This window comes from Cheilinus undulatus, linkage group 24, assembly GCF_018320785.1.
Source record: "Cheilinus undulatus linkage group 24, ASM1832078v1, whole genome shotgun sequence".
NCBI lineage: Eukaryota > Metazoa > Chordata > Actinopteri > Labriformes > Labridae > Cheilinus > Cheilinus undulatus.
This window is the reverse complement of record NC_054888.1, coordinates 22,675,029-22,701,344: the sequence shown is the minus strand read 5'-3', so window position 1 is coordinate 22,701,344 and position 26,316 is coordinate 22,675,029. Positions and strand designations below refer to the sequence as shown.

Here is a 26,316-nt window from a genome sequence, read left to right as displayed (position 1 = left end):
GACCAATTTTGCGACAGCATGCTATAGCATGACATTTCATGACGTTTTTTGCATTTTGTGACATAGTATAGTAAGATGTTTTTCATGACCAATTTTGAGACAACATGCTATAACATGAAGTTTTTGAATTTTGTGACATAGTATAGTAAGACATTTTTCATGACCAATTTTGCGACGACTTGCTATATGACGTTTTTTGCATTTTGTGACATAGTTTAGTAATATGTTTTTTATGACCGATTTAGCAACAACATGCTATAGCATGACTTTTGTTGCATGTTATGACATAGTATAGCAAGACATTTTTCATGACCAATTTTGCGACGACATGCTATAGCATGACATTTCATGATGTTTTTTGCATTTTGTGACCTAGTATAGTAAGATGTTTTTCATGACCAATTTTGAGACGACATGCTATAGCATGATGTTTGTTGCATTTTGTGACATAGTATAGTAAGATGTTTTTTATGACCAATGTTGCGACGACATGCTATAGCATGACATATTTTTGCAAAATTTGACATGGTATAAGATGACTTTTCACAACCAATTTTGCGTCGACATGCTATAGCATGACGAATTTTTGCAAAATTTGTGACAGTTTAGTAAGATGTTTTTTATGACCGATTTAGCAACAACATGCTATAGCATGACGTTTCATGACCATTTTGCAACAACATATTTTTGCATTTTGTGACAAAGTCCAAAAAGACATTTTTCCTGACCAATTTGCGACGACATGCTATAGCATGACGTTTGTTGCATGTTGTGACACAGTATAGTGAGATGTTTTTTATGACCAATTTTGCGACGACATGCTAAAGCATGACGTTTCATGACGTTTGTTGCATTTTGCGACATAGTATAGTAAGACATTTTTCATGACCAATTTTGCGACGACATGCTATAGCATGACATTTTTTTGCATTTTGTGACATAGTATAGTAAGATATTTTTCATGACCAATTTTGCGACGACATGCTATAGCATGACATTTTTTTGCATTTTGTGACATAGTATAGTAAGACATTTTTCATGACCAATTTTGCGACGACATGCTATAGCATGACATTTTTTTGCATTTTGTGACATAGTATAGTAAGACATTTTTCATGACCAATTTTGCGACGACATGCTACAGCATGACATTTCATGACGTTTTTTGCATGTTGTGACATAGTATAGTAAGACATTTTTCATGACCAATTTTGCGACGACATGCTATAGCATGACATTTTTTTGCATTTTGTGACATAGTATAGCAAGACAGTTTTCATGACCAATTTTGCGACGACATGCTTTAGCATGACATTTCATGATGTTTTTTGCATTTTGTGACATAGTATAGTAAGATGTTTTTCATGACCAATTTTGAGACAACATGCTATAGCATGATGTTTGTTGCATTTTGTGACATAGTGTAGTAAGAAGTTTTTCATGATGTTTTTTGCAACGACGTGCTATAACAAGGCCTTTTTTTTGCATTTTGTGACATAGTATAGTAAGACATTTTTCATGACCAATTTTGCGACGACGTGCTATAGCATGACATTTTTGCATTTTGTGAGATAGCATAGTAAGATGTTTTTTATGACCGATTTAGCAACAACATGCTATAGCATGACGTTTCATGACCATTTTGCAACATTTTTTTGCATTTTGTGACAAGTTCCAAAAAGACATTTTTCATGACCAATTTTGCGACAACATGCTATAGCATGATGTTTTCTTGCATTTTGTGACATAGTATAGTGAGATGTTTTTTATGACCAATTTTGCAACGACATTCTATAGCATGACGTATTTTTGCAAAATTTGACATGGTATAATATGACATTTTTCATGTCCAATTTTAATACCAAATGCTATAGCATGGCGTTTGTTGCATGTTGTGACATAGTATAGTAAGACATTTTTCATGACCAATTTTGAGACGACATGCTATAGCATGAAGTTTTTTGCAATTATGTGACATAGTATAATAAGACATTTTTCATGACCAATTTTGCGACGACATGCTATAGGATGACGTTTTTTTGCATTTTGTGACATAGTATAGTGAGACATTTTTCATGACAAATTTTCCAACAAAATGCATAACGTTTTTGCATTTTGTGACATCGTATAGTAAGACGTTTTACATGACCAATTTTGCGACAACATGGTATAGCATGACATTTCATGATGTTTTTTGCATTTTGTGACATAGTGTAGTAAGATGTTTTTCATGACAAATTTCGGACGACATGCTATAGCATGACATTTCATGACGTTTTTTTTTTGCATTATGTGACATAGTATAATAAGACGTTTTTTCATGACCAAATTTGCGACGACATGGTATAACATGACATTTCATGATTTTTTTTGCATTTTTTGACATAGTATAATAAGACATTTTTCATGACCAATTTTGCAACAACATGCTATAGCATGACGTTTTCTTACAAATTCTGACATGGTATTATATGATGTTTTTCATGACCAATTTTATGATGATATGCTATAACATGATGTTTTTTGCAGATTTTTACATGGTACATTATGAGGTTTTTCATGACCAATTTTGCAATGGCATATTAATTTGACATAGTATAATATGATGTTACAGCGTGTCATTGTTAAAATGGTCATCACAAACATCACATTATACTATGTCAAAATCTGCAAAAAAAAAAAAAAAAATACAATTGTATAGTTGTATAGCATGTTGTGTCAAAAAAGTCAGTGTAGGAGCTACTGAGTCATAGTGACACACGCAAGTCAAGCAATCATGTAGGTTTCCATACGTATTAACTGTACCAAAATATATTCAGGCACAGATACACAAACATACATATAATCAGATCTACAAGCATATGCCTCAGTCGTACATCCATTGTGAGTGCATGCATCAGTGTCACATTAGAAACTTGTAGGCGCCACTAGGAGAGATTTAACTGAATCATTCTGACATTCAGAACAATACGTCAAATGTTAATTCTGCTTAAGTTTAAAATGTAAACACATCCAGAGAGTGAAAAGCTCTCCACACCCATTATGCTCGCTGTTAATCATCTGTGGCAGTGTGAAAATCCCAGCCAGTCAGGTCAGAGAGCATCATGGGCTAATTGGATTGAACCAAACCTGAGGCGTGAGAGCTCCAGTAAGTGGCAGACTCAACCAGCACAGTCTGTGCCGCTAACCCAGTGATACAACACTGGTGTCCTACATTTAGATACTGTACACTTCAACACCATATATGCATAAAACAACTCACTGAAAGCTGAATAATACATTTTTAATTTCTCTATTACTAGGCTTAAATGCTGCTGTAAAATAAGCTACAGCATTCAACAAAGGGAATTACAGACTCCAGCTATGCTTTACCTTTACATGAGCCACTCCAGTGATTTTCTGTCTTGGGTATCAGTCTCCAGTCCTCAACAAAACTCTCCTCAATTATTCCTCTTCTCTCAGGTCTGTTTAAGCCAAAAAAACATCTAACAGACATTGCAGAACTGACACTCGTGGCAGAGGTAATTCATTTTCTCTTAAGCTCTTCTCTCTCTGCCGCCTCTCTCTTCTGCATGCCTCGATCCCCGCCCGAGAGCTCGCCAAGCTCAGGTGCTAAGCAGCTTTGTGGCCGAGGGAGTTATGTGGATTGTCAATAGAGCTCTTCTTCTGACACATTAGGTTGTACAGGAAGTACTCGCAGCAGTAAGCCTGCTATACATGCAAACATAGAACCCAGAAAGAACATGTTTCTGTTATGATAACTCACCATGAAGTGTGGCTGTGTAAGAATCCTCCTGAGCTCCTTGGCCTCCATGTTCTCTGGGTAACAAGAAATGGTTTCCAGTACCTGGTGAGGTGATAATCAGAATGATCAGTGTCATTACTTCCTCCCACCACCAAACACATTGTCATTAGGTTAACTGGTGACTCTAAAATGCCTGTGGGTGTGAGTGTGAGAGTGCCTGGTTGTTTGTCTCTGTATTTCAGCCGACCAGTCCAGAGTGTATCCCGCCTCTCACCCAAAGACAGCTGGGATAGGCAGCCCCGAACGGGACGAGCAATGTAGAAAATGGATGCATGGATGATGCACAGGAAAGCTACATATTCATGCATTTTTAAGTTTAACTCACTTTTTTAAGCACACTGCTATTTTGTTTGGAAGATCTGCTTTAAGTTTTTCTGCTACGTTCACATGAAACATTTAAAATAAACATTTAAACTGCAGGCACTTGTTCCTTTTGGTCAGCTTAGAACTATGATAATGAACTATTCTGCTTTTGAATTTAACTGTTGTAAATTTGCAGTCAACTCTCCTTCATTTATCTCCTTACCTCTTTGGCTCTCTGCACTCCATCACTTGGAGGGTTTCGGATCTGAGGGGACGACCTGGTGTTGATTTTATCATAAAGCTGAAATAAAAACAAACACACATGCTTGTCACATAGTTAATCCTGCTAAGAATGCAAGAGGTAATTTGACTTTTTCCCCTTGATTCATTGTGAAAAAAGCACACACAACACTTAGAGATGCACAGGGAGTGCAGGGTATGTAGCAGCTTCTTGGCTTGCCATGACACCTGCTGGCCACTTTTGGTATCACAGAGAAAAAGTGCTGCACTCACATCTAACAGGGTGTGGAGGTGCTGATCCTGGAAGACACTGTGGAGGAAGTCCATGTCTTTCTCGCTGCAGTCCGTCAAGGCATGAATCTCCTCTAGACTGTCCAAAACCTGCGACACTGCCCCTGAACACAAGCATACAGAGAGTTTAATCCCTCAAATAGCGGCTGAACTGCTCAAACACAGAGTACACCGAGCAAGTCCCTGCAAACGTCCGACACTACACAGAATGCAAACACCGAACACGAGAGACAAACAGACTTGTGCACAAACACGCCACTTGTTACACATCCACAAACAGGCAAAAGGACGACGAAAATAACACAAAAGAAGACAAACAACATGAGTCACAACTGAAAACACGTAGAAAAACACGCACAAACACTCAAAACTATTTAACCCCAAGTACCTGCTGCATCGCCCACACATGCAGCAAAACCAGAGAAACAGCGGTACATGGCATCAATACAACGTCAGGAAAAAGGCAGAAAGTTACAGTGAGGATCAAACGTTTAGGAGTTTAAAAATGAGAAATGCATCGTAAAAACAGAGGAAAATGGAAAATATGAAAATGGGATTCTGATGGGCAAAGTTCAAACTTGTATGCATTTATATTCTAAAGTTAAAAATGTGATAGAATAAACTCCAACTTCCAAAAAGCAGTCAGGCTTGGTTCAGTACATTTTGGCACAGTTTGGCATGGTTTCCGCTGCCAATGTCTGCCGATCCTTACTGGTAGCAATGGAAATCCTGGCTCCTTAAGGAAATCTGCTCTATTTAATAATAAGAGCTGATCTTTCGGCTCCTAAGTGGCTCTACATTTGGAAACAGTTTGGCTTTTTTATGTATTTCAAACACAATTGGATGAATATGGGAGTGCATGCATATTTTTGTCCAAATCTATTATGTCCTTTAGAAACATAACGTGGGCTTGTTTCTTGAAATAGCTGCATTCATGTGAAACCTCAGAAAACAGCATTTGGTTTTAATAGATTAAAGCCTCAATTCAATTCAATAAAACATCATTTGTCCCCTGGGGTAATTCATTTGTCCCTGTAAATGTTTAGCACCTTTGAATGTCAAAACAATACATCGACTGTTGAAATAAAATGGATTACTCTGATTTATTTACCTCCTCCTAATATGTCCCTACACTAACAACATATGTAGAGCCCCACTGTTGAGCCTTTTTATAGATTAAACCCTCTTCTTTCTCGTATTTATCGTTATATAGAGTGTCAGGTCGATAAGTCAGGCTGAGGAGCATCAAACCACCAGCACTAGCGTGAGGTAGAACGACTAGTCCTCCGGTGTGGTCAGAAGCACCTGTGAAGATGACAGTGGACTCAACCCCCCCTTCATCATCCTGAACAGCACCCTGACTACTGTGGACTCCTTCAAGTTTTTGGAATCCAAAATGTCCCAGGATATGAGGGGAACTTCCCACATAGATGGTCTGGGAAAAGGCCCGGCAAAGGCTGTACCTCCTGAGACAGCTCAGGAAGCTCAACCTACCGATCATTTTCTACACTGCCATCATCCAGTCTGTTATCCCCGTCTGGGTCCAGTTCAGAGTCAGGAACAGGCAGGTAACATCGTTTTAGACCCCACAAACCCCTATGTGTATTAATGTTTAATTCCTGTACACTGAGAGGTTTGTTTGCTCTATGGCATTTTTCTCTCTTGGAAAGATAAATATTTTTGGAATAAAACAAAACAGACCATACTTGGTCGCTTTTTATGTAAATAAGTGAGCTCTAAATAAATTTAAAATGTTTTAAAACCCAATCAAAGTGAAATACCATTTTGCACAACACTGATGCTTCATGGATTTTTATGTGGGACACTGCAGCTTTGATAATTTTGCTGCCCTAAGTTTAAATTTGTTAAAAAAAATTTCTATTAATAGTTATTTGCCTTCGCCATTGATTCCCTGTAAATTTCATCTGGAAGCCAAATCTGCTTGATCTTGCATTTGCCCAACTTCCTTTCTTTTGATGCAATACCCAGCCCTAAATGCTGTGTCACATGAACAAGAAAATCCACGGAAGAGCCTGATAAATGGTAGTTAATCCACCACTGCATTGATTTTTATTTGCTCTACTATATGGTTATTTTCTTGTGTGTCAAAGCTGGAAACCCAATAAACTGGGGTTGCAGGCTTCACGAAAAAGCCCTTGCACTTTTTCAAATGTCAGGGTTTGGTGCACTATGGGCTTGTGGCACAGCCGCTACATCCAATGCTTCAGGACTCTTGTCACAGCCAACATTAAATGAGAGTGCACAGCACAAATGACGAAAGCATGTCATAAAGATAACAACCCGTGACCTTTTGAAATAGACTGTATTTCCTCTAATGTGCCAAAAATGTTTTAAAAAGTTACCCTGGTTTTATATCAACATAAAAATATTCTGACTGACACTAGAAACTGTAGCAAAGTTCCAAGGACAAACGTGGCGCAGGAGCTGATCCTCTGAAATTTTGTAGGGGCGCCCCTGAGCCATTAAGTCACGCGAACAACAAAAAAAAGAAGCTCAATAATCTCATTTCCCCTCTAAGAAGTTTCATAAACTTATTCCATGATAACCTTTACCCCTTGACAAAACCACTTAATTTGTGAGTGCTTTGATTACCCACAAAGGAAATATGATTAATAATGAAAAGGCAGTAACTACCTACTTCCTCTTTCATGGCAGTAATGGGTCACCATGGCAACAGCTTTAGTGTCAGAGCTGTAAGCTTGATGACAGCAATTTTATGGCAGATGATAATCAGAATGATCTGCAGGAACTTCCTGCTGTTTATTTGAGAAAAAGGCAGTTTTTGTGCCATTTTGAGATATCAAAGTTTGTCAAGTGTCCATGGCTGCACCCTTTTAAGTTTCATACAGTCTTTACAACTTTTCATCCTTCTAACTTTACATCAAAGATGAAGTGGATCAGATCCACGCAGATTCTGGCTGAGTTGGACTTACAGGTTCATAAGGATTTTCTAGGTCCTGGCATAATATATATGCCTACCAAATTTCAAAAGTTGTAGGCTGAATGTCATTTAGGGCCTGATTTTTATTGTTGTAGGGGGCGCCATTGAGCCAATAGGCCACACCCACCAGCTAAAGCCATATCATTCTTCTCAGTTTCTCACAGGGAATTTTAACCACCAAATTACATGTCAGTACATGCACAAAAGCACCTGAATAACTACTTCCTGTTTCATGGAAAGCAAAAAAATCAAGCGTTGGACAAAACCTCATGACCCTTACCATGGTTCAAGGTGAGGGTCTTTGGATATTTTTCAAAGCACATTTGAAAGTGCTTTAATGAACCACAAAGGAATTGTGATTAATAATGTAGAAGCAGTAACTTCCTACTTCCTCTTTAATGGCAAAGAATGAGTCAACATCTTAAGTGTTAAAACTGTGAGCTTGAAAAGTTAGTACTGGGATATTTACTTGATATTTCACAGAGTTCTTATGGCAGATTTTGATCAATTTTGCAGGAAATTTGCCTTCCAAATTTCAAAGTTGTAGACTGAATGTGGTTTAGGTGTTGATTTTTTTATTTTTTTAATCGTAGGGGGCGCCATTCAGCCAATGGGCCGCACCCACCAGCTAAAGCCATATCTTCTTTCCAGGTTCTCACAGGGAATTTGAACCACCAAATTACATGGATGTACACCTATGTTAAGCACCTGAAATAACTACATCCTGTTTCATGGCAAACAAAAAAAAATCGCTCCTTCTCAACTTAACCTTTGTCTTTCAGTTTTATTTCCCAAGTTTACCCTTTAAACAATTATGTATTCTGATTATGGAGATGCCTAAATGAACAAAGATGCATGTAAACAGAAGATCATATTCAGTATACCTGAAATATAAGCACACTCATCAAACAAAAAAGGTGTTCTTAAGCTGTATTTCCACCAAGTGGTCTGGTTCAGTTCAGTACAAAATTATGTTTCCACTGTTAAGAGTTGGGAAAGATAAAACAGCTGATCTGGTACACTTCTATTGAATTACCATGTATAAATGTTAAATACAAGGGACTATGGGTTCAGTCGATGCAGAAAAGACTAATTGTGTGCCTTTAGTATTTCAAAAATAATATATTTTACAAATGCTTAAATGATTGTACACAATCTTTATATAAATTTCATGGTTAAATAAATTTAACTGGAATTTAGGCTACATATTGCCTAGTGTAAGTGCACCCTAACACAAAATGTGCCATGTTTTTAACAGAGCTAAGAGGCTATTAACAATTCTTTAATGGCTTTTCTCTCTCTTTTTTGTCATTAAAATGCTTTGAAAGGCAACAGTGATATAGTATTTAGCCAATCAACCATGTTGGCTGTAGGTTAGCATGATAACTTAAGCAAGATGAAAATTAACAAGCCAGTATTGATGTGTTGTTAGCCAATAGCTGCTTCATTTTTTTTGTTGTTTAATTGAATTTTAAAAGTCAAAATATTCCCAAATGAAGAGTCAGCTCAGAGACAACAGACTGACTTTTACTACAGAGTTGAGCCAAGCAAGGCTAGGCAAACATTGGCTGTGGAAACGCAAGCAAAATCAGGGTTTACTGCACCAAACCTTGCCAAAATGTACTGAACCGGACTGGACTGCTTGGTGGAAATGAGGAAAGAGGACAGAGGGAGGCACAGAGGAAGCCATTTGCAGGATTAAGACCTAACATCATCCAACAGTTGGAAAAAAATCTCATAATGATGTTCATGAAGGTGGTGATGATGAGGTCAGGATGGTATCACACATCACGCATGTAGGGGTGGGGAGGGGGATACGTACTTTCGGCGGCTAGCAGTCCTAGAGACAGCACGGCGGAAGAAAAAACAACACCAAAGAAAGAGAGGCTGAGATTAGAGGAGGGTCACAGCACTAACAGCTCACAACGAGAGAAAAAGACAGAAAAAAGGCAAAGAGGTAGCATAAGGACAGGGAGGGGATATAAGGAGGTTTAAGGAGAAACAGAGGAAGGAGCAGAAGCAGAGAGAAAATCAAGAAAAGCAGCCAAGTCTGTGAATAATCTGCCAAACTGCTGCAAGCATCCACTCCACTCTACACATCTATGAGCGGGCACACGTCTGGGGGTCTACAAAAATAAACCAGTCACCAGGAAGCATGACTGCGCCAGACTGCCAGCCTCAGCAGAAAGAACATACGTGTTTGTATAAGTGCGTCTGGCTGCAGCGGCTCCCTCTGAACCCCAGCAGAAAATATGCAGAGCTTAGCTCATTGCTCTGATTCATGAGGAGGGGGGGGTGATGTAACACTCCGCTCATTTTCTGCTTTTTTATTGCAGAGATGCAAGCGCTTCCAATATGCTGATAAGTATTGGCAGCCTGCAGTTTTCTTATCAAAGGAAGTGAAAGTCGCTGGCTGAGACAGGGAAGTGAGGCTGTTGGGTAACATCGGTCTTCATCCAAAACGGAAGTTTAGGGCAGAAAGTTTACTTTAGAGTAAAAACCACAAGAATAGAAACTGGTGAGGAAAGTGAACGTGGTTGGTGTGGCACATGCATGCTGCTTTTTTGACCTGAGGCAGGGTTAATGCAGAGTTAATTCAGGTACATTTTAGGCACTTGAAAGAGTCATGAAGCCATGATCAACAGGCTAAAATAGTCGCTAAACAGCAGCAGAAATTCAGCTTACTAAAGACTTTCATGCAGCTGCACAGATTGTCAAAATTAGGGACAATACCGCTGTTTTTTCACTTCTTCTTTTAGTTAAACGATCCAACTATATTAAAATTTCATCTGAACTTTCACTTTCATAAGTCGCTGTGCTGATGATTTTACATTGCTTGAGAATTTCTTTAAATAAAGATCATCAATCATTTCATATTACTTCACTTAACATTTTTCAGCACTTCAGGTTAAATTATCTGTGTCTTATGTCCTCCTCGGCCTCTCTCTTTTGTGAGTTTGTAAAAATAACTGACGTTTCTTGGTGCAGTTTGCGCTCTTTGATTTACCTGAGGAGGTGGGGTCATCTGAGAAGTCGTGTAGCTCCTCTGGGGGGTCTCCGTAGTAAGAGTTAAACTTGTGGCTGGAAACAGCAGCCAGCACTGCACCCTGGAACAGAGAAGGGAAAATATTTCTGTTAAACAAGACTCAGAGTTTATCTTTCTCCCACTGATTATAAATCTACAATCTAAACTGAAATATCACACTGATAAAAGTATTCAGACCCTTTGCAAAACACTTGAAATTTAGCTCAGGCTCCTCCCATGTCTCTGGATCTTTGCCTCCTGTGATAAATTAAACTGATTGGACGTGATTTGGAAAGGCCTCATAGCTGACAATGCATGAGGTCAAAGGAACCTCCTGCAGAGCTCAGAAACCGGATTGTTGACAGGCACATATCTGGAGAAGGTTATGAAAAGTCTACAACCCCCTGAAGGCCAAGACAAATAATTTCAGAGCTTGTTTCATCTCTAATATGACCTTTAACTTTTCCAATTCAATTTCAAAACAGGCAAAATCGTTTAGGGGAAAAAATAAAAATACAGCTTGGTTGGATAAATATGCATGCTGGAGGGTTAGTAATTCATTAAAGCAACTTTTGATTTCATTGCAGCTTTCTGTCAAAGTTTTCAGCCTGTCTCAAAAAATGGCATCAGATTTAGGTGACTCAATCTTCCCTTGAAGGGGATAAAGTGCACGTTATTGCCAAAAGCATCACAAAACTTGTATTTTCTGTAGTTTTTACAACTTCTACTTGCATCCAAGCACAAGTATCACTAAATAATTTGAACTCATTTTAACAATATTTTGTGACATAATAGATACATTTTTTTACTTTAAAATCATATTAAATTTCTCTTTGTTTTATGGGAAGCATCCGTGACCCACCTAGAGGTCCCAACCCTCACTTTGGGAGCCACTGTATTAGAGTAACCTATTACATTTTGCATAATTTGCCCACTTTTCCTTGCAGAAGTGCTCAGAATCTGTCAGTGAGGCTTTTTCTGTGCACAGTCCTCTTCAGGTCACCCCACAAATATCATTCATCCCGTGCAGTGTCTATGAGCTTTCAGGTTTTTAAAAAATGCAGAAATGGCTCCATCCCTACATGCACAAGCATGCATGAGAACTAATCTATGGACAGGAGAATGTTCTTACCCTCTCTAACCTCTTTCAACTAGTTACTATGAACTTTTGTCCTGTTGACATGGCTAAAATCAGCAATATGATGGTAACTAGACAGCATGTGTTAAAGTGTTTGTATGTCAAACATTGATAAAGAGGGAAATTCATCAACATAAACCAGACTTTCTCAGCCACAGTTCCTTCAAAATGCATTAAATTAAACCAAGAATTCTGTTGATTTTGCAGTGATTCCTTGTTCTTGTTTTCTGCAGATGTAGACCAGGAGCTCTGTTTCTGCCTCTCACTCATCCCTGTGAGAATTGGTTGGCCGTGTAAGCTTCCCTGCAGTAGCTGGACAGTCATGAGTTCCTTACTCTGTCCATTTACAACTCCTTGTATGTGTAATCTGGCAGTCATAAGGATGTAAAATGTTAGTTTTAGTTGATTTGTTGACTAAAAGTATTTCAATCTTAGTTTTGTTGGAGTCAATGTATTGGCTTTAATCTTCAGAGACAGCTATGTTCAAATAAATAAATAGGTATGAGGTGCAGGAAACCCCCTTTAAAAACACACCCTTTAAGGGCGATAGAAATCATTTCAAAGAAATAATCTAGGTCGATCATTAGAAGCAGCTGTGCAGTGTGGAGGAGGAGGTGACACTTCCTCTCTCATCTGTAAAATATCAAACACCTTCATAGCGCTCACCTTCAGCTTCCTCCTGGCGTTGAACTTCCTCAGCTGCTCCACGGTTTCAGGCAGGTGGATCTTGTAGGCATACCTGTCTCTCTCCTTCACACGAACAAACACAATTCCACATAAATGCAAAAGAAACCATAAATATAACAATGGGGGCATAAAGCACAGAGGAGCAGAGAGAGGATGTGAAAGCGGAGCTATTGTTTCAAAAAGGAAGTGGTCTCTAAGTCAGTGCTGGATGGAAGAGTGGATTGAAGGTGATCTGTTAGCTGCCAGGGCTTATTTTGTTTATAACAACCAACATCAACACATCTGTGTTCTGAACATTGTCCTCCAGGTTTTTCCTATGTTTTGCTGCATTCATTTTGCCCTCTACTTTTGCAAGCCTTTCAGATGCCTAGAAGCATCCCCACAGCATGATGCTGCCACCACCATGCTTCACAGGGAGGATGGTGTGTTTGTGGTCTTGTCTGACAGCCATAAAGTTCCATTTTGATCTCATCAGACCAAAGAACTTGATTCCACTTGACCATGGAGTCTTCCATGTGCATTTTGGTGAACTCTAGTCCAGATTGAATCAGAGTTTTCTTCGTAGTCATAGGTGACTTGGTGGCCTCTCTCACTAGTCTAGGACTGGGACGGCCTGATTCTCAGGGATGTTCAGAGCCTTGGAAAGATTTTCTATCCATCCCCTGACTTATACTTTTTAAGAACAATATCTCTGAGTGGCTTGGGGTGTTCCTTTGTCTTTATGATGTAATGGTAGCCAGTAATACTGATTAACCAGTGAGTGGTCCTTCCAGACAAAGGTGTCTTTACACTACAATCATCTAAGACACGTTCACTGTACTCATTTCACAACATTTTGAGACCCATGGTATTAAAGAGGGTAAAAAATCTTAAAGAAATGCTGCCGACGTATGTTTTGCATAATCTTGACATGTGGTAGGAGTTTGTCTTTGATTATTGAGAATTAAAAAGGAAAAATTGCCAAATATTGGGTGTAAATGACCTCTGCTTTTGATGCCATTATATCAAACAAGTTTCATTATGGTTAGATTTTTTTTTAGAGTCATATCAAAGTTTTATCTTTACTGATTTCCATACAGAGAAAATACTGAGATATGATTTCGGGTCCACGTTGCCCAGCCCTAGCTATGTCTTGCTAGCAGCCGTGTGCATCTGCTCTTGCCTTGAGCCAGGGGTGGTTGAGGGCCTCGTAGACGGTGATCCTCTCGGCGGGGTCCAGCATCAGCATGCGTCTCACCAGGTCTTTAGCGCTCTCTGAGATGTGGGCCCACTGGCGAGGGTTCATCTGCACAAATGAAGACCAAACTGACATTAGAAAGTGGCAAGTTTGGCAACCAAAAGCTGAAGCTGTGATGGAAAATAAGATCATTTTAATCAAAAATATTTCACCCCTTTTACATTATTGCAGCTACAACATGATGGATTGAGCTGCAGCGCTTTTATTCTCCGGTTAAATCAGTGAGTTTAGCAGCAGCTTGATGCATGATACCATCGCATCGTCCATCATGCGGCCTGCCGTGGCTGCATCTGCTGCAGATTAGTGCACCAACAGGAAGCTCATACACCGAGCTGAAAACAGAATACAGCTTCATTTCTGCTTTTTCTGCTGACACTGTCAGTTTCTCCTTCACCTTTTCACACACTTCTGGAAGGGTGAGCAGTAGGCAGCCTTTACCCTGTAATGCGCTGAGCTTAAAAAAGGCGTAGGATGACATACAAGTAGGTTAGCTCACAGAAAACCACAGATCTACTGAAGGAAAGGGAGAATGTAAAACCAAATAAGTTAAATAAAACAGCACTGACTAGCTAGTGCTGGCGATTCTGCTGCTACCTTGTATTTCCCTTTGATGATGGCCTCAAAGAGACGCTCCTTGGTGCCATAGAAAGGGAGACAGCCAGACAGGAGGATGAAGAGGATGACTCCACACCCCCACACATCCACAGGTTTGCCATATGGCTCCCTCTTCACTACCTCCGGGGCCATGAAGTGGGGAGTACCCACCCGACCTGGGGAGAGAAAGCAGAATTTGACGGCTGCCAAAAAATTCAAACACTTTGGCTTCAGAGCTTTCATTTGGAAAGGAGAGGAAGTGGTGAAGAGCATGGGGGAAAAGGATCCATGGGAAGACTATAGCCTCTATAAATATGTTACTCCAAGAGGGTCAGTATGTCTTAATTCGAGGATTCCCTTTAAGAATCTGGGAGCTATTCAAATAGTGATTGCCAGTACGCTGAAGTAGTTTGTATTTAGTCATCAAAAAAACAATCAAAAAATGGATTTCCCTTTGTTTCAGACACATCCCCCTGCAGTTATGAACCCTTTATGTTCAGAAACATTTCTTCAGTAACTATAAATGTCCAGTAAACAGCTCTCCTTGAAGCTGTAAAACTACATAGACAACATATTTTGCTAACTGAGGTGTCTTTGCACTGTGGGAACAACCTTGAGTTGTTGGAGGAGATGCACAGCTGAGTTCTTACTCATGTCTGAAATGTTGCTGATGCTGTAACCACAGTCTGAACCCTCACTATCTCTGATCGGCAGCCAAAGTCTGCTCTGTGCAAAAATACGGACATGTAGAGAAAACATCTGGAGTATAAGTCACTGTCTATTATGGCTTTCTGTAAGAGGAATAAAAGGTTTTAATGTTTGACAGTTTCCACCATCTTCAGCGTAGTTCACAATATGCACAGGGCCTAAACTGAACATGAAACAAATAATTTCAGGTGATATAATATAATCATGAAGGGTAAAAACATTTTATAAAATACAAAAACATTTCTGTGTGCAAAGAAACTGGAGTGACACCAAAACACAGAACTATTCAAGCAAAACTGAATTTGAAAAACAGCATTATAACAGTGTATTTTATGGCTGCCTTATCAATAAGAAATTACGTTTTTCATGCATAGGCTTGTAATGGCAAAATAGCCCCATCTAGGCGTCAACACTAAAAATGATAAATTTGACTGTTTTTCATCAAAATGAATCACTGACATCACAGAATGCATGGTTTTATTCTGCCATGCCAGAGAGATTAAAAACAAGATTACAATGGGAGTAGACAGGACATATTTGTCCATGAAGGGCTTTTTATGGAGTAAAGTTTAAAACTGGACACTACAAAAAAAATAATCATGCATCAAAATTAAGTTTGCTGCTGATTTTTGACACATCTAAGACTACAATCTTTAAAAATACCTCAGACCCCCATCATGTATTATATAGAAAGCAAAGCATTTTTTGTGTGTGAAAATAGTGGCACCACATTTTCAAACTGACATATAATTGAATATTTGGTCGTTTTAATCAGGACTGAAGTTGATTGAAGGATTTAAGCCAAAAACAGTGGAAAAAATTATCTGTAATATATTCACTGCAGTTTTTGTACGTGGACATTTTTGTCCATGAATGGTTTATTAAGGAGTAAAGTTTTAAACCTGGCACTACACAAAACTAATAATACATTAAAAAAAATTCTGTTCAACTTTGACACATCCAAGACTATCATTTAAAAAAATACCTCAGACCCCAATCTTGAATAACATAGAAAACAGCAACACCATGTATTAAAACTGGCATTTAAAGGGTTGAAATCCTGAAAATAACTGAGTATTGGTAGTTTTGATCAGGACTGAAATGAAAATAAATAAATAAAAAAATAAATGAGTATGTGCTATATACTATCAGGAAGTGAAAGACATAAGCCTAAAAAGGTGGAAAATACTAATAGGTAATATTTTTACAGCGGTTTCTGTGAGTGGACATTTTTGTCCATGAATGGCTTTTAAGGGAGTAAAGTTTTACATCTGATGCTACACAAAAACCAGTAATGTACCAAAATAAATTTTGTTGCTAATCTATGACATATCCAGGATAATACTTGGGAAAAATCCCTCATCCACCTGACATTCATGCTTTAGAGAAAAACTAACTTTCTGTGCTTTTCCCCATAAAAACAGCCGTGACAACATGTAGTCAAACTGGCATTTTAAAGGTTAAAATCCTGAAAATAATTGAGCACTTGCCAGTATTGATCAGGACCGAATTGACTGAAAGATTTAAGCCAAGAAAGTGGAAAATGCTAATCTGAAATATTTTCATAGCAGTTTTCGTAAGTGGACATTTTTGGCCAGGAAGGGCTTATTAGGGAGCAAATGTTTAAATATAACACTACAACTAATAACCCATTAAAACCAATGCTAAAATGTTAAAAGACAACAAGGACTTCTTGTAGTCAAACTGGCATTTAAAGGGTTAAAATCGCCCAAATATTCAAATATGTTGTAGTTTTTTGACAGGGCTGAAGTTGATTAAAAGAATTAACTTTAAAAACTGTGGTAAAATGTTTTTAATGAATGATTTATTACAGTAAAGTATTTGAAAGATACAGAAGTGTTAAAAATGAGAATATGCAATCTGAAAGATTTATGTTATATGTTTGCATCAAGCTAACAAACTCAGATGTACTGTGCATCCTGCTAAATCTGTTAAAAAATTCATGTTTTCTTGAATTATTGCGGTTAAATTTTGAAGAGTAATCTTACATGAAATGCACAGCCCTGCACTCTACGAGGTTTATTTACTGTACAGTGCACTACTGTGCCATTTAGATGCAGGATTATGATCGTAGGAGGGAGAAGAAGTGATAAAGGGTGTTGTCGTTGTTGCTCGTAATTCATGGTGAGTGGATTAGACTTTCAGTTGAATCAGGTGTAGCGAGTGATGCTAACTGCACTGGTTTTCCATCATTTGATGAACTGATGTCTGTCAGTAAGATAGAAAAAGTACAAATTTTACCTCCAGCTACTAATCCAGACTCTCCCAGCTGGATTGCCACTCCGAAGCCTCCCAGCTTGACTGGAGCAGAGTTCTCCTTCGAGGCCAACAGCACACAGTGAGGCTGCAGAGAGGAAACAAGAGAGGGTCAAACACAGTTAAACTGTTCAGTCATGTTAGGTGAATAAAAGCATGCTCAGTGTGGAAATAAAACTGCAGGATGCATTCAGTTTCAGGCCGCTAACGTTCTTTAAACCCACAAAGAGAGTAAACATCTCTGTGCAGAGCCTTGTTCTTCCTTCTGTGCAAAAGTGCAACATCCCATGTTCTGATTTGCTGATTTGTGAACTGTGGTTTCACAATGACAAGAGCATATGCACATCTGTAACCACAGTTTATTATGACTGTGCTTAAGACAGGAAACAAGTCCTGCTGCTAGGTCAAATCAGGGATTAGATAGTATTAGATGAATACAGTGGGATGCATGATTTATAAGACTACAAAGACCCACACCTTGAAGTGAGAAACAGAGTGTTTAGTTGCATCCCACTGTTGAGGAGATATCACGCGAATTAATATTTAACATACGCTATTTTTAACATTCACTGGATGAAAACACCTCTGTACACCACACCATCCTATCTGTGTGAGAATTGTCTGGTTTCACTGCTGTACTAATTTTCCTTTAATTAAAAATATGACATAAAATATGAGAATAATTCAGGGTCTAAGAAGCAGACATTTAAGCTAGACTCCTTTTACTTCCTTTAACTATTATAATATACGCCCCTGGTATCCTTTTTCTGTTACGGTATGTGTTTAACCTCATATGAGACGTCTGTAACGCCAATTTTCCACTTGAGTCCTCTTTATACAGGATTAATATTACAGAGGAGGGTTAGGCAGTAAAATATCTGCTGTGCCCTGCAGTGACTAAACCCACAGGACAGCATTAGCCTACGCTAGATTACAACAGGTGGGTCATAAAACAGGATGTATTCAGAGGGGACTCTTTATTGTCCAGCAGGCTTGTAAAATAAATTCTTATTATCAAAGTTTATTTAATGTGATGAGGACTGGAGGGTTGGGGCAAAACATGACATGCATATGAATATTTTTCTAAAAAGAACAACATATGCTCAGCAGAATAACAGAATTAATAACTTTGCAATTAATCCCAGAATGTCTATGATGATGAATTGCATCCTTTTATATTGCATTTTCAAATTCCCCTATTCTGCATTCAAACCAGTTGCTTTATTTTGGATTTTTGTGCGGTCTAGAACTAAGGCTAGCTGACTTCCTGTCCGGATACAGACCTGCTTCTATGGGTAGATGGAAGAGTTTAAAGTGAAGTTAACCACAGAAAAAGGAATTTGTTATGGACTGTAATGAAATAAGGGAACAGTCATAACGGTAAATGTTTGATAATACAAGTCTTGTTCACTGAGCTGGTTTAAAAGTGTACAATGATGGACTTATTTTGCATTGCTGTGGCTGCAGGGAGACGCTGACAAGTGTGTTGAAAGAGACAACAAAGCAAGAGATTAATGACTGTTCTAGGAGAAATTAATGCACTGATTATGGGCCTTAATTAATCCCGATTGATGCCTTTATTCTTTAAAGCCTGTTACTATCATTAATAGGCACATGCGGCACATCCCGGATGAAAATATTACAGAGGGGAGGAGTTCAGCAGGCAGGTCGGACATCATGGGGAACAATATGATAAGAATGAATGGACTTACAAATACAAGTGTGGAAATTAGGGCCGGGCAATTAATGCAAATTAGATTGGACTGCAATATGGCCTGCTGCAAATTACATGTGCAACATTCCTTTAACTTGAAATGTGTCAAAATGCCAGTTTAATGCAGAAATTCTGTGCACATTATGCAAACATTCAAGAATGTTTACAAAAACCCTCCTTTTCGATTTTTATGCATGTTTTTCTCAATCAAAACAAGAACACAGCGGTGTATTTGCCTCCTCCACCCCAGCCTCCTCCTTTATAGCACAAAGCTTGTTGCACCCTCATATTCAGATTCATGCTACTATGGATTTCCAATCATCATATCCATTAGGGCTGGGCAATTGATCGAAAATAGATTAAATCGCAAATCACTGAAGATGCCACATTTCTTTTAACCTAAAATTTATGTCAAAATAGCAGTTTAAAACTTTTTTTGAAGCAGAGATGTTATGCATTACAGATCATGCAATCATCTACAGGCATTTTTTTTTCGAATAGTCCACAAAAATCCTACTTTTTTGTATGTTTTCTTATTAAATATGAGAATGACATAAAAAATTATAATGCCCATCAATACATCAATTCCTATTCAATTTGCAATCTGAGTCAAAATCATCACAATTATGATCACAAGATATTTTCCAAAATGGTTTAGCTCTAGTTTTACCTAATATTGTGTTGATTATAATATAGAATGATTTATTGCTTGTGTTTGTTGGTCAAAAAAAAAAACACCACAATAGAAGGAACTTAAGAAATGATCGTATATCAAATTGCAATTGCACTACTAGGGGAAAAAAATCGCAATTAGATTATTTTTTCCAAATCGTTCAGCCCTAAATCCATATGGGATTTCTAGCAATACGCTCCCTGCTGACTAACCCAGGGAGCATCTTTAGAGCAGAGCTTTCTCTCTACATTCATGTTACTGAATGAAGGTTAAATACAGAATTATTTATTGCTTGTATTTGTTGAAAAATACTTAAAATGAGGAAATGGAAGTGGAAACATGAGAACAGATTTTATTCATAGCCCTAGCTCTGACCTGATATCACCTCACCCCGTAAGTTTGCAGCCCATGGCTTCTGTGTTATCTGAGAAACCAGAGCTGTAAGCGAGCTGCTACTCGCATACAAAATCTCAAAGATGTATGTAATATATCTGCCTCTTTGAAAGAGTTTAATCATGCAAGAAAAAGCTAATCAATACTTGGGTTTCATGCAAAATCAAAAGCATCACACCTCGATTACAGAAACATATACTGTAAAGTTCTAAGTGGGGCAGTATGCAACAGATGTATGAACAAGGGGAGTGCGTGAGCATGAGCAGCGGTGGTCTCACTTCCTCTCCACACTTTTGTATTTCTTGTTAAAGTGGTGGAGGGGTGGAGCACGTAAGATCACAACTAGGCAGAGTCAGACAGAAAACAAGAGGCAGACGCAAGAAGACCGACAGACTGGGCAGACTTATGAGTAAGACCAAGAGACTGAGAAGGAGCTTTTTTTAATAAAGGAAAGAGAAGAAGAGTGGAGCTGAGAGGAGGACGAGGAGGAGCAGGCGCCGTGGAGAAGTGTCTGCAGGATTTATGACTCATTCAGACACAGAAGAGAAAGGTAGTGAAAGAAAGCAAAAGAAGATAACATTACATAACTGCGACTCTTATCCTCATAATGTGATTTTTTTAACAGTTTAATGGAGGGAAATATCACACTGGAGAGCCCTGCTGTTACTTTTAGACTGCAGCTGTGCTGAAGGAAGAGGGAATATTGATGGTGAGTGTTTCTGTCTTATCCAAACATCTGTGTGTAGCCACCTCTCTGTAGGAGCTTGTATCTAATTCCACACTGCTTAGCTTCATTATTAGACAAAAGGAGCGAGATATGTGTGTTTAACAGGCTTTAAATGATAAACGAGTCTGGAATACAGCTCCCAGACTCTAAAAACGACATCTATGAACTACAGAGAGCACAGATATTGAGCTCTACTTTGGCACGGCGCTGTACTTTTGACTTGTCATCAACATAAATCGCTTAAATTTCCTTTTCTTGCTGGTTTTACACGTGTGACCTTTCACAACTACAGCCCACAGATTAGTCAGAGATTGATGTTTTACTCATGAACGTAAAGGTGTGTTCAAAGTGTGGGAACTCGGCCTTTTCTTGACATTTATTATACAAAGTCTGCTACAGAAACGGTCAAATAGTACCTACGTGGGAAATTTTGCTAACTCTTATGACATTTTAAGCGCTATTTTCAAACATTTCAAACCCTGAGAAAATGTACAATGTCAAGTTTATGTCACATATGAAACAGCCGGGGTTAAAAGTGAATAACTGGCATCACAAAAATGTAATTAAGGGTTGTTTTGTGCAGTTTACACAAAAAGTAAGACAGATATTATTTTTAGCTAAAAAAATAAGCACCAAAAGTCTGTCTTAGGCGCTCTTATAAGCCTGAATTTTGACATATATACAGAATGTTCTCAAAAAACTCTTGTGCACAAATAGTCAGTGCTTTCTTTGGTGAGAAGCAATAAGTTAGCCCTGTCAATATCAAATACAGTTACAAAATACCAGTCTATAAACCTGCGTAAAAATGCCACATTTTTGTGGGGTAAAAAGGCGAGGACAAGCTGCATCATTTCCGGACTTTTTCGCTTTAATTTTTGACTGTCGCAGCCTAATTTTCTTAGACTAATTTGCCTGCTTTCTGAAGCTATAAATACTAGACTTATTTTTATACTGGTAGTAATACAAATATCTTTGGTGTAATGTTTCCATTGCCTCAGCAAAGTGCCTGCCACCCCACACACGCAGAATTTACTGATCTGCATCCATGACACCAAACAGTAGGACCAAGTAGTCCGAGGCGGACTCAAGATATTTGAGGGGCAGAAAATGATAAAAAATAAAGGCACCAGCGCACAACAGTTGTAATACATTTATGACAGAGTATTAAGAAACTGGTTATTATTAAATTTTTGAATCATGGGATTGAAACTACCATACCACTGTAGCTGAAAGGCGAGAAATTAACTGTTTAAACATTTAGTTCACAAAGACACACAAGGGACAGGACATGTAGCAAAGAGGGTATAACTTTTGTCCATTTAGAGGGCAACAAAAAGGGCAATTAGTCAGATTTCTTTACCTACGTGGCACCCAAGAGGACACCTCATCATGGTTATCTACAAAAAAGGCATTCAAAGGGGTCCTTTTGCACATTTATTTTAACATTAGGCCACTAAGGGGGGTGAGGCCCCCTTGACCCCCCTCTGAGTCCACCAGTGGAGTAGGCTACAGTAAGCAAATGCTAGTGTTTGCACCAAAGTTGCCAAAGAGTCTGTTACCCCGGGAGTAGTATGCCCTCCTCCTCATCTGCTCAGATTAGCCATTAAAGTGCTCCCAATCTTTGTAGTAGGTCCATTTAGTTAAAAAAATAATTCAATGTTAAGATCAGTGTTGAAATCAGTAGAATAAAAGGCAAGTAGCTCAATTAATGAGCTGATGTCATTATATTGTGTTGTATAAATGAAGACAAATTGCCATGATGTATGAATGTTACATCAGGAGAGGCAAAAGTCAGTTTTGATGGGAAACATGAATGGACTCATGATCTTTTTAACCTTTTTTCTGTTTTTTTTGTAGTTCTAAGAAATTATCAATGCTTTGGTGGTATTAAGGTTTCTAGGAACACATTTGTTTGGTCACAGAGTAAATAATAAACACAGAGGCTTGTTTATGGTACTTTGTGATTCTGCAAAGGTATTCCTATTGATACTCATGTAAAAATATGGAGGTAAATACTTTGAATTGCATGTTATGGTTGTATGAAGGTTTTTGGGGGGGTAAATGGATTTTTCTGGTACTTGAGGAGATTGCAGTCAGGCCAGGGCCACATATTTGTTAGAAAAGCCTGAAAAGAGTATTTTGCATATGTTCCCTTTGATAACTACTGCCTTGTTGCCAGAATGCTCTTTAATCTGATGTAAACAGCCGCTAACTGCTTTAGCTTTGATAGCTTCTTGTAGAAACAGTGCAGTTTGGCTCTATTTTGATCTGGAAAATGGGGATAAAGCTGTCCAGAGGCTACCTCAGGTTATACTTGAATTTAACTGAAGCATTTAGTGATGATATTCAGCACAGGAATGTAGACGTCAACCTGCAAAAAGGTTTATTCACTTAATTTAGACTAGTCCTGATCCTTGGAATCTAAATATTTCTTATTAAAAGTTTTGAGAGTGCATAATAGCATTGGTTTACCTTGTCTAACTGAAAGCTAGCTCTATCAGAACTCAGAAAACATTGGGCCTCAGGCACCATTCTGTTACTTGAATAGTTCTTGGTACTTTTGGTGGAAAACATCTCAGATTCTTCAATATGAGCAGCATTTTTAATAACGGCCTCCAGAGGTTAGATCACAGCCTCCACCATCTGCCTCAATACTTTTACGGTTTACACCGGCTTTCTGACTCTAAATTAATGAGTTCTCTCAGTTTGAGATCATTTATAAATCTGGGCACCTGCTGAAGGTTTCCACCCCAGGCTGGAGTTAACAGGTTTATTTAAGTGAAGGAGAATAAACTGACTATTGTGTTCTGTCTGGTTTCTTCCAGAAACAATGACCACCATCATCTCTACCTCTTCAGCGGCCATGGCTCTTTCAGTCAACGCCTCTCCTCCTGTCACAATGTCCTACTTCACCTCCTCTGCGGTCAACCAAAACCAGACCAAGTGCTCCTTTGATGACTCAGCTATTCGTCTGCCTCTGGCCATCTTATACTCGCTGTTCTTCCTCTTAGGACTAGTGGGGAACCTCTTTGCCCTGTGGGTCTTCCTCTTCCTGCACTCAAGCCGCAACTCTGTGCGAGTGTTTCTCATAAACTGTGCCGTGGCTGACCTGGTCCTTCTGGCATGCCTGCCCTTCAGGGTTTTCTACCACGTCAACGGAAACAAGTGGGTCCTGGGCTCTGTGGCATGTAAGATGGTGGGGAATCTGTTTTATATGAACATGTACATCAGCATCACGTTACTCGGGTTTATCAGCCTGGACAGATATTTAAGACTGAAGGGGAAAGGAAGAGCACGCAGAGGTTTGAGGATGACACTGTGGGGGTATAGCTTGCCGTGGAGCTGGGTGGCGTGCGGGGCTCTGTGGGGTTTCTCTCTGATGGCATTGGTGCCCATGATCGCTACAGCAGAGGACAGAGAGGACAGCAATCAATGCTTTCAGTACAAACAGCGCAGCAGTAAAGCCAAAGGGAAAGCCTACTTCAATGCCGTCTTAGTGGTGCTTTTCTGGCTCGTCTTCATCCTGCTTGTTGTCTCCTATGGTAAGATCGCCTCCCAGCTGCTCAGGGTCTCACGGGACAAGCCAGACCTCCCAAACGCGCAGAGATACGAGCGAACTGCCAAGAAGTCCTTCTTTGTCCTCTTCTTGTTCACCGTCTGCTTCGGACCATATCACGCCTTCCGCCCCATCTACATCCTCTCCCAGCTTGGTGGATCTTATTCCTGTGACTACTTACAAATGGTGGACCGCACCAATGAGGTGATGCTTTTACTGTCCGCCTTCAACAGCTGTCTGGATCCCGTCATGTACTTCCTGTTGTCTGGTTCAGTGCGCAAAACAGCTGTGCAGGCACTCGGACATCGACTAGGTAACCGGCTGCTTTTCCTTAATGACGCGACATCGAATAGCTCCACGATGGAGTTCAGGCGAGCGTCTGTGCCCGTGGCGTTACCCAGCGTAGGACTCAACAACCCCGCACTCACACCAAGAACAAGTATCTGTGTCATCAACGCCAACCTCCACCAAACAGACCTGACTGCACTGCCACCTACTGGACAACAGTGATAATAAACTTTTCTTCCTGCCAGTTATATAACCTACAGAGATAAGACTTTCTACCTTATCTACATGAACTGCTCTACCAATTTCAGCTAAACTTAGTAATAATTTCTACATACACCAATTTCTTTCATTGGAACCACAAAATAAAGAACTGAGATGTCAATTTGTTGGAGTCTATATGTCTGTGTTCTGTGGTAGCAGATTTTTTTCAAAAATTTATTCATATCTCCCATATAGACTGGTTATGATGGGTTGAGTGAATCCTACACCAAGAGAATTTGGTAATTTTGAACACTGAGGCCTACTTCTCAACAGCTGGTAGATTGTTGGGGTGTCTTTTTGGTGGTGTGCAGTGTTTGGCACCTTGTCTGATGGCCAAAAAGCTCCACTTTTCCCTGGGACTGTATTTACTTTTAGCTTTAACCCAGTGTTACTCAACCCTGCTCAACCAAAGAGCCAAACTGTTAAAAAAAAATACTTCTACAAGAGCTGCATAGAAGTGGTGAGAAGTGGCCAAAAATGGGTTAAAGCGGCAATTAAAATAACTGAAATGTGGCAACAATGGTCAAAAACATGGGTGAAAAGCTGCAAACTAGGCATGAAATGACAAAAACTGGGTGAAAAGTAGGGATGGGAACCGAAAACCGGTTCTCAACGAGAACCAGCTCCAATTGGCTCGATCCATCAATATCATTTACTTTTTATCTTAACAATTCCCTTATCGAGGCCTCGCATCTGGCAGTCAGCAAACAAGAACAGAGAAGTTGAGGACATAGACAAACATTTACAGGACTAAACAGTATCTCCGCAAGGTGTTTTAAAAACACATTAAACAAGCACTTGTCTGCGTGCATGTATACACACACGAGTGGAGCGCGTGCCTCTGCAGCGCTTCATCTAATCCTTTATCAAAATGCTTTGAGTCTGAAATAAAACAGGTTTATGAGGAGAACTTTACAGGAGCAGGAGAAGTGGATATCTATGCAAAAAAGGTTAAATCAGGGCAGGGGATCAAATAAAGTTTCTCTTTTTTTTCTTTCAATGACACAGACGTGCGCTCTTTTTTTTCCTCCCTCCCCTCCCCTCGAAGTGACAATCTAATATCATAGAATCTGCGAATGTTAAGTAATGTTCAGTGTGCTTTTAAACATTTTATGTCCGCATTGTGCTTCAATGGCAAACTCCATCCTGCCGTTTACTTTATGTCGATCTTATAAAAAGTTACAGAATACTCAAGCACAATAAATCTCCATCCCTGGTGAACACCCAGGGAAGGGACATTGAGATGGTGACATCTTACAAGTACCTGGGTGTTCATCTGAACCATAAACTGGACTGGTCTGATAACACCACTGCACTTCACAAAAAAGGTCAGAGCAGACTCTATCTGCTCAGGAGGCTGAGGTCTTTTGGGGTGCAGGGGGCAGTCCTGAAGACCTTCTATGACTCTGTTGTGGCCTCAGCCATCTTCTACGGTGT

The 26,316-nt window shown here is 39.2% G+C and overlaps 2 protein-coding genes across 9 annotated transcripts in view; one reads left to right on the top strand and one right to left on the bottom strand.

Annotated features, from left to right (window-relative positions):
• LOC121506081 (peripheral plasma membrane protein CASK-like) overlaps positions 1-26,316 on the bottom strand; it is a 102,888-nt gene that overhangs the window by 22,190 nt on the left and 54,382 nt on the right. For 5 of the 8 annotated variants that reach the window (XM_041781598.1, XM_041781595.1, XM_041781601.1 and 2 more), the window contains 8 exons: positions 17,253-17,355; positions 14,280-14,458; positions 13,614-13,736; positions 12,431-12,514; positions 10,609-10,708; positions 4,622-4,743; positions 4,332-4,409; positions 3,767-3,847 (listed from right to left, as the gene is read on the bottom strand). In XM_041781598.1, the coding sequence (XP_041637532.1) occupies positions 3,767-3,847; positions 4,332-4,409; positions 4,622-4,743; positions 10,609-10,708; positions 12,431-12,514; positions 13,614-13,736; positions 14,280-14,458; positions 17,253-17,355 (870 nt within the window). The remainder of the gene's footprint in view (positions 1-3,766; positions 3,848-4,331; positions 4,410-4,621; positions 4,744-10,608; positions 10,709-12,430; positions 12,515-13,613; positions 13,737-14,279; positions 14,459-17,252; positions 17,356-26,316) is intronic. The other 3 variants (XM_041781597.1, XM_041781603.1, XM_041781600.1) reach the window with 1 other exon arrangement.
• On the top strand, positions 20,439-24,972 carry LOC121506082 (probable G-protein coupled receptor 34). The gene is made up of 3 exons (XM_041781604.1): positions 20,439-20,597; positions 20,673-20,756; positions 23,600-24,972. Exon 3 carries the CDS (start codon positions 23,605-23,607, stop codon positions 24,838-24,840), a length of 1,236 nt encoding a protein of 411 aa, XP_041637538.1. The 5' UTR covers positions 20,439-20,597; positions 20,673-20,756; positions 23,600-23,604; the 3' UTR covers positions 24,841-24,972.

Bases quoted from the DNA above. Each gene is read 5' to 3' on its own strand.
- LOC121506082 (XM_041781604.1), top strand. From the start codon at position 23,605: ATGACCACCATCATCTCTACCTCTTCAGCGGCCATGGCTCTTTCAGTC.